Consider the following 13,077-nt stretch of genomic DNA (forward strand, 5'->3'; position numbering starts at 1 on the left):
GAGACTTGCATTGATCCAAGTGTGCATATATATATATTTTTTTTTTAATAGTCAAACTGACTCCAGAAAGGACCAAGAACAGCCCTTTCTGGAATCAGTTTGACAGGCTTTCTTTGTAACCACAAACTCCACCAGGTGATTATACTGATTAACACCCCTTGAGCAGATGGAATGAGTTCATCAGTGGCCAGCCTAAGGCACACCTGTGCAATGATCATACTGTCTAATCAGCATCTCGATATGCCACACCTGTGAGGTGGAATTTAGACAGGTTTGTGAACATTTATGATAAATGGGTATTTTGTGTACATAGAAAATGTTTTAGATCTTTGAGTTTAGCTCATGAAAAATGGGATCAAAAACAAAAGTGCAACATTTATATTTTTGTTCAGTGTATATCTAATAATGGATCACATCTTTACACACAGTGTTCTAGACAAACGCATTTGGAAAGCTGAGATTCTTCTGACTATTTTGATATGCAACACAGCATTAAATTTTAAAAGAAAATACTTTAAAAGGAAATGTCTTAAGACATGGTAAAATCAAGAAATAACCTTCAGGCTCTCAGGGTTAATAGCAGGATGGCACAAGAAAAACAAAGATTAAAGACCTGGAAGATGAATGCGGTTATGGGCCCCTTCACACATAACATGAAAGATGAAGAAACCGGAAGAAAATCTGCAAACCAAAAACGAAATGTGGAAGCACGAAACATTCCACCTGCTTTTGGGAGGGACGCATGGTCAGACAGGCATGCACAATATAGCGGTGACAGTTTTGTGCACACTCGTGTTCGTGCATATGAACATAGTGCGAGCATGTGGAAAGTGTGCAAAAAAGTGTGCAAAAAATTTATAAAACATTTTATAATACAATTTTTTCTTATAAGCAGCAGATTTAGCCACACCAGGAAGTAATGAAATAACGTGGATTTCTGTTCTCTCGTTCATGTTTTACATGAATTACCTGATGCGCTCGTCTCATGAAGAGCCGGCCTCTCACGTCGTGAACACATCAGCCAGCAGGACGTGTCCATTGCACAATGATCCACTGCAAATGTGATACGGGTTTCAATTATTACAATATGGGGAAATCCCACAGTGACACGCGTCTCGCGGGGGCGTCCTGTAAGATGATTTCCTGCATGGCATGATATTCACCAGCGTTGCAGTGCACTGATGTGGTGGTCAGCTGAAGCGATATGTCTTTTAATTTATTTCCACATGAAGACAGCATGCTGACGTCCACGCTTCACAGTACAGTTATGTGAGGTCATATTCTACAACCCATTACAGGTGTTTCCTAGCTAGGACTTGCAAGCACAGATATCTGAACAGCTGCAAGTCACAGGGGGACACGCCCACCTCTTTCTGTGGACTTCGGCAGCTCACAGAACAAAAAGACTTACTCTCTGTACCTTCATTCTGTGATTTTTATTCTATGTATGTATTATTATGCAATCACAAATGAAAGCAATCACAAATGAATGAGTTCAAGCCTTCACCCTTTTTTGTTTTATTTAATTTCCACTCTTTGTCCGTAATGTAAACTATAATTTACGTGGTGGAAGTGATATCAGCCAGCTGAGTTGGCTTCACTCCATGTTGTGCGCTTAGATGCTGGCCGGTCCTAATGAGGGCATGAGCGCCCGCACACACATGTGCACTGTGTGTTCTCTAGCTGAGTTGCAGGACACAGCGGTCAGCTGGTCCAGCAGCGCACTGCGCTGGACAGCAACCGGACTCCGGGACCCTCAGCCACAGCTGACAATGTTGGATTTATGGTGTGTGTGTGTGTGTGTATGTGTGTGTGTGTGTGTGTTGGTTTGTGTGTGTGGGGGGGGTGGCAAGACAGTCCGCAAGCCATTTGTGTTGGGGGTGAGGCAGACAATGACGACACACTCCACATGACACTTTTCACAGACAGGTCGAATGTGGTCACCTGCTGTCTACTATCATACCAGGAGCATGAATAGTCCTGCCTTTTTTAAAATGTCCAGCGAGTGGTGTTAGATGTTTGTGTGTGGCTCCTGGAATTTGGCCGACACCTGCCAAGAGGGAGATCGAATGTGCACGCGCAGGGCGTTCGCTGTCTTTTGGCCACTGGTGTGCATGAATGGTTGTGGTGACAGCTGTATGAGGCATTTGAGGCGGCTCCGAATGGCATGCAATTCCTCCTTCATGCCCTAGTTGGCTTTAATTGTGTTATGTGTGAAGGGGTCCTACAATATGTGTAGTAAGATTAAATTTTGTCTTCTCTTGTACTTTAGTAATCGCCAGGTCTCCACTTAGTATCTTTTGTCACTCTCATCATGTATGCAACAGACCAGGTTCTTAATTCTGTCATACCAACAACATAACATATACATGCAAGTATGATGGATGGATGAGATTTATTGTCATTATCATTACAAGTGCAACAACAAGATTACGTCCACACTCAAATTACCACAGACAAGATACAGCAATTAATCCACAATTATTACTTGTTTACCATAATAATGGCACACATCAGGATTTTTTCATTCATTCAAACCTTTATTTAACCAGGAAAAGCTCATTGAGATTAAAAATTTCTTTTCCAAGAGAGTCCTGACCAAGACAGGCAGCAAAAGAGACAAAGTTAAAACAACAAAAGAGACAAACAGGATAAAAGAAACATTGATACTCATGAAACATGTTGTTAAAAATAAGCATCATGTGATCATCTGTCCAAGCATCTACAGACTGATGTTTCAGCCTCCAAGTCTTGTAGTAGTGCTTTAAAAGTATTTAAAGAGACCAGAATTAACACAACACATAAACATTTGACATTGTTTATGTGCACTAAACTTGAAACAGTCCGTTTTCCGAATTGAGGCGATGTGAGTGTGTGGTAGCCGCAGCAACATGTAGTTACGCTGCCGCCAGCTTGGGGGGAACAGGGACCTACTGCAGCTAAAACTCCACAGTCCCCAGAGGGGGAAAGGAGTGGTGTGAGCGGGGGCGGGGATGGGGTGGTGGAGCATGCTTTCAATCTCTGTCCATGTGTGAGTCAGTTTCTGTCCGTGTGTACTGGAGTTTAGAGAAGATGAGGCAGCCGAATGTCCACCAAGGCCGTAGAAATTCTTCTGGAGGAAAACAACGGGGCATTTTGTCCTTCAGAGGCTGATAAGCCTACTATGTTTATGGTTGAGCAGTGAAAAACACTTTTACAGCTTCACATGAACAATCAGATCCAATTATGAATATTCCCTGGTCTCCGACATCTTCCTTTGCAAGGTGTGCATTTGCTCCAAAATGTTATCCATTTTGCGTCTGAGTTCAAGAGTTAACACAGTCTGAGAATGTATCACCTTGCCCAACTCATTAATCTTGACAGACAGGTGAGGGGTCGTGGTTCTGGTGGCGGCCGTCTTGCCAATTTTACGGTAGGTCAGGGCAGCACATAAACCAATAAGTACCAGCCCTCCTACAATGAAACCAATTATAAATAAATCCTCGGCGTCCTCCACCGAGAATGCCGCAAAGCATGTGACCCGCCACGTCTCCCAGGCATCAAGAACACAGCCCGCAGGGTAGGTTTCATCTGGGCATGCAGGGTCCCCCGGCTCTGATCTCCATGTTAAAAAATGGTGTCAATAGTGTTCACAGACCAGCTGATCAGTTCCATGGTTAATCCAATATAGTTTGAAGAATTCACAATCTGGTGAAGTAGGGACTTTGAAGGTTGGAGCAGAGATAGAGGAGAGAGGAGGAGATGCGACTGCCCTTGCCAGAGTCCTAAGCTGAAAATATATGAAATATGAATGTATATGAGCGGGGATTGAGAGGTTTTGAGCCTGATCCAGAAAAGTAGAATGTGTGGTTCTCCATCTTTTACCTTCTGAAAAACCATGAAAATTTGTTGCCCTTCCTTCTATTCTTCCCTCCGTCCATACAGCAAATACTGACAAACCCAAAAATGAAAAAATAAATATTCACTAAAAATAACATTTTTCATTAAATCACCTGGTATTTTAAGAATGTTGGAGTCCACTGGAGCATCATGTTTCAAATCTAAACTATTATTTAGTACAACAAATATCCATTTTCCTGCACAAATCACCCAAAGTCACCTACAATGGAAAACCTTCCAAATATAAATGGTTACAGGTCAGGTCAGGTCAGGTCAGCGCCCAGATCTGATCTAACTGGCTGTACTTAGAAACATAGCTGTAGGCTGAGCAGCATTTATCCTTACTGAAGTGCATCAGAACCACAGCTTGAATTCTACCTTGTGTGGGTTTTGCTGCATTAAATAGTGTTTTGTTTTGTTTTGTTTTTTGCCCCGTGGCATCACACCTGCCAGCCAAATTCTGTGTCCTCTCTGAGATAGATAGTTGAATGACAGCCTCTGTGGGGAAATTTGTATTTGTCAAACAAGCATTTAATGTGTTAGTGTTCATCATTCTAATCTAAAATTATAAACCTGTGGACATGTGTTCAGCTGTTTATTACTTTGTTAGCAGGATTAATAAATAAAGAATGAGTGCCCCACCCCTCCTCCCCACCCCATAAAAAAAAAAAAAAAAATCATCTTATGTTTTGATACAAACAAGACCACATGTATTTGGACATGGATATAAATTTAGTCATGGATGTTTGTAATTTTTTTCTTCACTTCAATGCCATCACAGAAAAAGCGGCACCATGTTTGGAGGCCATAAATAATTGGACAAACTAAGATTACACTGGTTAACTTTATTTTTTTCTTGCATGGACTTTGAGAACTGATTTAGGGTAATGCTGGGGTGCAGGATCCAAATCTGAGCTTGGATTTCCTCTATCACATCATGTTTTTTTGCAGTCTGCATGTTCATTGATGGATTATGCAAAAGTTGTTCATTCACTCATAAATTCGACACCACTAATCATGCACAAAAGCAGCTTCGAAAGCATAGATTTTAAACCGTTTGCCAAATGTGAACAAAGAGCAGGAATATCGTTTATGGTGCCAAAGAGTGTGCGCGACTGCAGATTTTGCTTCAATGCTTGATACAAGAAATATGTTTTTAGATCTCAAAAACATGATGTGATTGGCAAAAAAGTAACACCAGATTTGATTCAGTGCCCCCAATTTACTCAAAATCAATTGAAAAAGTCCATGCAAGAAAAATTGTGTAGACCAGTGTTATTGTTAAAACACATTTACAGCTTGTATTTTTTTTTTTTTCACAAGTCAGAGGATGGATGCATGAACATTTACAAGTCACTGAATATGTCTTGGACTTTATTTATGGTACATAATTAAACAGCTTGGTTTTGTATAGAAAATCTGTCTAGAGTAAGTACTTTTCAAAAAGTGATTGTGCAACAAAGGAGACTAGTGAGTTTTCGGCTTCGATGGCTGTAATGGGAGAAACTGTGGATTGTGTAACTTTTGTTTGTTGCATCACCAGTTGCACAGCCTCAGGCTGCAGCTTGCCTTTCTCCCACACACAGGTTTCTGACCTTTGTGTTGTCTTCTCCCAGTGAACTATTTGCAATGCCATTTTGTTGTCACCTTTGGTTCTTACCTAGGACTTACATGTGATCAGCACTGATGAAAACCGCGTGGTGGCAGCTGTTCAAGAGTGGAATCAGAATGAAACCTACAACCTCTACGTGTCAGATACATCAGGAGTCTACTACACTCTGGCCCTGGAGAGTGTGGTCAGCAGCATGGGCCCAGAGGGTAATGTGATGGTGGACCTCTATGAGGTAAACTAACTCACTTTGCACACAGTTATTGACATCCTTGAATTTTAGGGGCAGAATAAAAAAAAAATCACAATGAAATGCACATGAACCATAAAAAATATCTATATTTGATAAAACATCCAAAGTAAGTGAACAACAGTAGCATCACTGCTTGCATGTAGAAGTATACTCAACAAAAATATAAATGCAACACTTTTGGTTTTGCTCCCATTTTGTATGAGATGAACTCAAAGATCTAAAACTTTTTCCACATACACAATATCACCATTTCCCTCAAATATTGTTCACAAACCAGTCTAAATCTGTGATAGTGAGCACTTCTCCTTTGCTGAGATAATCCATCCCACCTCACAGGTGTGCCATACCAAGATGCTGATTAGACACCATGATTAGTGCACAGGTGTGCCTTAGACTGCCCACAATAAAAGGCCACTCTGAAAGGTGCAGTTTTGTTTTATTGGGGGGGGATACCAGTCAGTATCTGGTGTGACCACCATTTGCCTCATGCAGTGCAACACATCTCCTTCGCATAGAGTTGATCAGGTTGTCAATTGTGGCCTGAGGAATGTTGGTCCACTCCTCTTCAATGGCTGTGCAAAGTTGCTGGATATTGGCAGGAACTGGTACACGCTGTCGTATACGCCGGTCCAGAGGATCCCAAACATGCTCAATGGGTGACATGTCCGGTGAGTATGCCGGCCATGCAAGAACTGGGACATTTTCAGCTTCCAAGAATTGTGTACAGATCCTTGCAAAATGGGGCCGTGCATTATCCTGCTGCAACATGAGGTGATGTTCTTGGATGTATGGCACAACAATGGGCCTCAGGATCTCGTCACGGTATCTCTGTGCATTCAAAATGCCATCAATAAAATGCACCTGTGTTCTTCATCCATAACAGACGCCTGCCCATACCATAATCCCACCGCCACCATGGGCCACTCGATCCACAACATTGACATCAGAAAACCGCTCACCCACACGACGCCACACATGCTGTCTGCCATCTGCTCTGGACAGTGTGAACCGGGATTCATCCGTGAAGAGAACACCTCTCCAATGTGCCAAACGCCAGCGAATGTGAGCATTTGCCCACTCAAGTCGGTTACGATGACGAACTGGAGTCAGGTCGAGACCCCGATGAGGACGATGAGCATGCAGATGAGCTTCCCTGAGACGGTTTCTGACAGTTTGTGCAGAAAGTCTTTGGTTATGCAAACCGATTGTTCCAGCAGCTGTCCGAGTGGCTGGTCTCAGACGATCTTGGAGGTGAACATGCTGGATGTGGTGGTTCCTGGGCTGGTGTGGTTACACGTGGTCTGCGGTTGTGAGGCTGGTTGGATGTACTGACAAATTCTCTGAAATGCCTTTGGAGACGGCTTATGGTAGAGAAATGAACATTCAATACACGAGCAACAGCTCTGGTTCACATTCCTGCTGTCAGCATGCCAATTGCACGCTCCCTCAAATCTTGCGACATCTGTGGCATTGTGCTGTGTGATAAAACTGCACCTTTCAGAGTGGCCTTTTATTGTGGACAGTCTAAGGCACACCTGTGCACTAATCATGGTGTCTAATCAGCATCTTGATATGGCACACCTGTGAGGTGGGATGGATTATCTCAGCAAAGGAGAAGTGCTCACTATCACAGATTTAGACTGGTTTGTGAACAATATTTGAGGGAAATGGTGATATTGTGTATGTGGAAAAAGTTTTAGATCTTTGAATTCATCTCATACAAAATGGGAGCAAAACCAAAAGTGTTGCGTTTATATTTTTGTTGAGTGTACATTATTATACATTCGACTGAAATCCTTTTTTCTAATTGGCTGATTCGCATGTAATAATTGCAATACCTTTCACAATAAATCATCCAAAGTTAACAATAGCCATATTATTGACTGATTCTGCACCATTTCAGGCAACATTATGAGTGATTGCGCACCAATTTTATCATAACGGGGCACATTAATTATTTGTTTCTAGCAAAAATAACCAAAACTAAAAAGAATAAAAAATGACTTAAATTTTTCACACAATAGTAAAGATAAATTTATTAACTACACAGATGTATAATAAAACAAATGGTGACTGGTTTATCGGGCAGCATAATGGAATGTCACTTCGAGGGATCATTGTTGTCCAAGGCCAAAGGCCGTGGGCAACAATGATCCCTTTATGCTACCCTCCAAACTAGTCACTATTTGTATAATATAGGCGCTGGTGCCGTGCTTATCCGTGGATATCCCAGCATGAAGCAGATGATTGTCTTTGAGATCCTCTGGATGGGATGCCAGTCCATCACAGATTATTTTCCCAGCCAAGCCAGTACCCATTTCCAGCTCTGTTCCGAATACATTAAATATACATGTTCCAGTTTTGGGGATCCTTTACAGTAAATGATCACTTTCACAACTAATTTTCTTTAGACAAGATGAGGGATGGACACATGAACATTTCCATATTGCTAAATATGTCATGGACTTGATTTACTTCAATCATTAATAAACAAATTGGATTAGACGAGGCAGCTCTCCAAAACTGAGTGATCTCACAAGAAGCTGAGTAGTGAGGGAAGCCACCAAGACACCTATTACAACTCTGAAGGAGTCACACCTTCATGGTGGAGTAGAGAAGAGAAGGACTTCATCATAAGTAAATGGATCAAATCTAGGCTCCGATGTCCCATGTGCCTCCTAGGAAACTGTTGCTAAGACTTATTTTTAAGAGGCTGCTTCTCTGATGCACAACACCAGATTGGCGCTGCTTCATTAGAATGCTGTTGGTGAGACCCCACCCCACTGTGTGTGTCAGCATTTTCTACCCCCCCCCCCCATGTTTTTTTTTTTTTTATGTTTCAATAACAGAATCAGATAAAGACCTATTTGATGAGTGCTCAGCTTGCAACTTCATTATGAGCACCGATCGATATTTTAGAGCTCGGAGTCGGGATGATGAAATGTACCTGTGTTGTTGTTTTGGAAATAACCCTATCTGCTGCTCTAGGCCTACCCACTCCAGAGCGCACTGTGAATACGAAGCAGGTTCAAAGTGCTGACATCAACAAAGCAAGAGGGTATCCTGCCAAGGATATAGATTTTTCTGAGGCTGAAATTTTTTTTTTTTTTTTTTTTTTTTTTTATCCTTTGATGAATAACAGCCCCTTTTTTACTTTACAAATTGCATGTGTGTTAAGGACTACTGCTGCTGGGACTCTCAAATGCTATACGAAGATCAAGTCTGGAATAGAACTAATTAATTGGAATTAAATAATTAAGAGTTGATCATTTGGCTTATTTATAGTCATTGCTCTGGATATCTGCAATATAATCAAATCTGCTAGCTTGATTGGGGTCAAAACCCAGAAATCTGGCCTCCAAGCACCGAGCAAAGTATCGCTGACTTCTAAAAGTGGATTTTTAACCTCCTGATGGGACTATCATGGATTTGATTCCTATTCCTCGGAGCCTCCAGCAACGAGTCAGATTCATTTAAGACACCCATTGATTATTTGCAACTCCCCACACTCAAAAAAGAAAATGACTTAAAAAAGTGTTACAATTTGTAAAAAACCCGAATGAATTAAGTTGTTTGAACTTAATTTTGAAAGTTAAATCAACTCTAATTTATAAACTTAAGTTCAAACAACTTAATTCATTCAGGTTTTTATTAATTGTAACACTTTTTTAAGTTGGTTCAAACGTTATCTTTTTCAGTGCAGATGGTCAATCATTTTCCACTCGTGGTAGGATTTGGGAATGCAGAACAGGTACATGTGCATGGTGATGGGTGTGCAATTTGTGTGCTTTCTTGGCCTCGTCGTTGCAATGATCACGTCTGTTTGTCACTCTGCGGTGATATCTTAAAAATGCAAAGAGATATTTAGTTCTAACTTGGTAGATGTACTCAGTGGGCCGGGCTCTTGCAACTCCAATTATTTCAAGGTCATAGGTCAAAGGTCAACATCAAATCATTGGCCAATGTCTGAAATAATTAATGATCATATGTCAGGAACTATGTGATATTGAAATGCAGTGTCCATGCCAAGACCTCTGCTCTCCTGGACCCTCATTTCTCAAACTGTGCCCAGACTAGGTTCTTAATTTTGTTGTACCAACAAAATTACAGTATGAAAATATATGAGCGGGGACTGAGACGTTTTGAGCCCGATCCAGAAAAATAGAATATGTGGTTCTCCATCTTTTGCCTTCTGAGAAACCAAGAAAAAATTGCTGTTCTTTCTCCCATCTATACAACAAAACCCTTCTGCATTCTAAAACTCAAGAACCATAGAACTCTCAAAATCAAAATTTTTATACACTAATACTGGCATGTCAAAGATCTTTCTGCCAAACCCCCCCCCCCCCCAAAAAAAAAAAAACAAAACATGCATTTCTGACATTTCTAAATGCTTTTTTTTTTTTTAATTAATTTTAGGTTTCAAGTAGGAAAATGTACCAGAATTCCTGAAATGCTCACATCGGCCACTAGATGGTGACATAAGCTCATCAAATTTGTGGCAAGGTCTCAACTGTTCATTGATTTGAAAATAAGATGGTCTGGCAGCCAAAAAACAACTTTACAGTTGTGTCCTTTGCTCTTAAGGGCAATTGACTTGTATCGAGTTTTGTCCAAATTACCAAACTGCATTACCATCCATTTCTGCAGCATATTACAAAACTATGGAAATAATCCCCATCCGGTTTTGTTTTTATTTGAAGGTGTGACCTGTTTTCTCTCAAATATCACAGGTAGCAGGAATAAAAGGGATGTTCCTTGCCAACAAGAAGACGGATAACCAAGTGAAGACGTACATCACGTACAACAAAGGAAGAGACTGGAGGTTACTGCAGGCCCCCAGCAGGGACTTGAGGGGGAACAACATTCACTGTGTTCTTGTGAGTGTGTGCATTTTTCACCATGTTGTGCTTGTGCATGTGCATTTTTCTTTGTGCACGCCTCCATCAAACAGAGGCCTTGACAGAGGTTGACTGATCCCAGCAGCATTGCAGCGATGAGGGCCAGCTCAGAAAGAGCAGCAGCCGTCAAAGCTGAGTGCTATGAGGTTGCTGGAATGAAAAGTCAACCATTTTCATTCAGTCCACTAAGCTCATCTCCCATTTAAGAAACACAGAGAAAGAGGAGTCAGACACTTCATTTTATGTCTTCTTTCATCCAGGAGTTGGGTGCTTTCATGCCATCATACGCTTTAAACCATTCTCAAACTTAAGAATCTAAGAGCCTTGTTCACTAAGATGTCAAATAATAAGTGTTAAATTATGTTGGCATTCCAAACTTTTAAATATTGGATTGGCAACCATTTTGCAGATAATTTATGAAGAATAATTTGAGCATGACGGCAGGTGGTAACTTGACATAGCGTGCAGTATGTCTATGAGGATTTAACATGTGTTAATGTCCATAACCTCAAAATGAAATCAGTTGCTTGCATCTGTGCGCAAAATACCACAAACATACACATATTAACTGAAAACATAATTTTTTTGAACTTTCACCAAATCAAAAATGGATATGCCTTGAAAGTGGTTTGTCACAGGAGGTGCAGTGTTTGGCACAAATCCAAATTCAGTACAGCTATCATTAAGCTATTGGTTTAAAGCAATGATCTTCCAGTGTGCATCCCCATGGGGTGAATTTCACTCATCTTGTGAGACATGACACAGAAAAAAAAAAATAAAAAATATATATATATATATATATATATATATATATATATATATATATATATATATATATATATATATATATATATATATATTTGTGTGTGTTTCATATGTTGGTAGCTGTTCACTGTCCTGTGACCAGAGACTGTGGTGCTGACTGCAATGGACAGATGTGCATTGGACTTTCTACTTGTATTTGTATTACAAAAAAACATGATAAATGTCACATTTGATATTATTTAGGCTATGGTTGTTTCATTACATTAAAGATGACAGTATAAATTTCTGTTTAATCATGGTGTTTTCTGGGTTAAAGAAGCTTATTGGGTGAAAATAAAGAAATGCATATCCAAACAGCTGACAGGAATGCCAGATTTCCGCATATTGTTTCAGACATGCTAAATTACAGACATAATATCCGCCCCCGTATTTGCTTTTAACCTTAATAAATCATGTTGCATGTGCAAGTCTCACCTATTAGCATGTTTAACACCCATAATTTTGGGCAGTTGGATGGATACACACCCCAAAATGCATATTTATGAAGCCAAACCAGATCTCCCAGGAAGAGATAGAGGGCTTGACTGAGGATAGGCAGGTGTGGGATGAGATGCTAGGTCTACTGCCACTGTTAAAGATCTCTCAGTGACTATGAGTATCATTGAGTATTCTTCAAATAGAGCTAATCCCCTATATTAGCCAAATGTGAAAATCCCCACCTGCAAACATCCATACTAGAGCCAGGGTTAAAGTACATGAGGAGATTAAATTAAGTGGTAGGAATTTGGGAGAGGTCACAGCAGCACTTGAGGCTGGTAGTGTTGGTAAACTGTATTAAATAGAGTACACTGAGCTGAGATTTTGTGAGTCAGCTGATGAATTAATTCATGAGTTATTATATGAGTGAGCAGATAATAAATATTGTGGTGGTGGGAGGGTAGTTTCCAGTCCTGCCTGAGGGAGGAGTGATTATGGAGAGAAGCAGTGGCTTTTAGGCACTGGCACGGGCGACTGCAGGTAATTGTTTTGTTAAAGAGCATGCAGTTTATCGGCAGTGGGGTGGAGAAGCCAAGCCAACTCGCCCTGAGAGACAAATACCAGCTTTTGCAAGGTCGACCTAAGAAACTGAGGCACCCAGGAGGGTTAAGGAGCAGAGAAGAAAACTGAAGGCTGATCACCAGCAGCAGCATCAGCAGCAGCAGCAGCAGCAGCAGCAGCAGTGAGCTTCATTTTTAGGTCCATTAAAATGCAGGAAATGCTTCAGGCTGTGGTGTATTTGCAGCCCAGTCTCACGGCAGTTTGTGATGGCATTACGAAAAGTACATTAATCTATTGATTTATGATGGGGGCACAAAAATGCAACACTTTTCATGACGGGGCACAAATTAATTTTGTGATAGGGGTACAAAATGTGGGGTGAATGGGGTGGAGTCTGGGGGGTTGTGGTTACAGTTAGAGGACGGGAGACACTTACTACATTATGGTTATGGTTAGAGTCAGGAGAACGGGGGATTATTAATCGCAAAATAAATAAAAAAAAACATGTCACAAAAATGGGGCATTTTTTTCATGACAGAGGCATTGGAAAACATTTTGCAGATGATTTATGAAGAATAATTGTGCACATGACGGCAGGTGGTGACGTGACGTAGCATGCAGTATGTCTATGA

At 40.8% G+C, this 13,077-nt stretch overlaps 1 protein-coding gene across 1 annotated transcript in view; it reads left to right on the plus strand.

Annotated features, from left to right (window-relative positions):
• The window catches only part of LOC117525749 (VPS10 domain-containing receptor SorCS1), a 509,976-nt gene that overhangs the window by 421,241 nt on the left and 75,658 nt on the right, over nucleotides 1-13,077 (plus strand). The window contains 2 exon segments of the mRNA XM_034187684.1: nucleotides 5,544-5,723; nucleotides 10,475-10,621. Coding sequence (XP_034043575.1) covers nucleotides 5,544-5,723; nucleotides 10,475-10,621 — 327 coding nt within the window.

The sequence above is a fragment of the Thalassophryne amazonica genome, chromosome 15 (genome assembly GCF_902500255.1).
Source record: "Thalassophryne amazonica chromosome 15, fThaAma1.1, whole genome shotgun sequence".
Lineage (NCBI taxonomy): Eukaryota > Metazoa > Chordata > Actinopteri > Batrachoidiformes > Batrachoididae > Thalassophryne > Thalassophryne amazonica.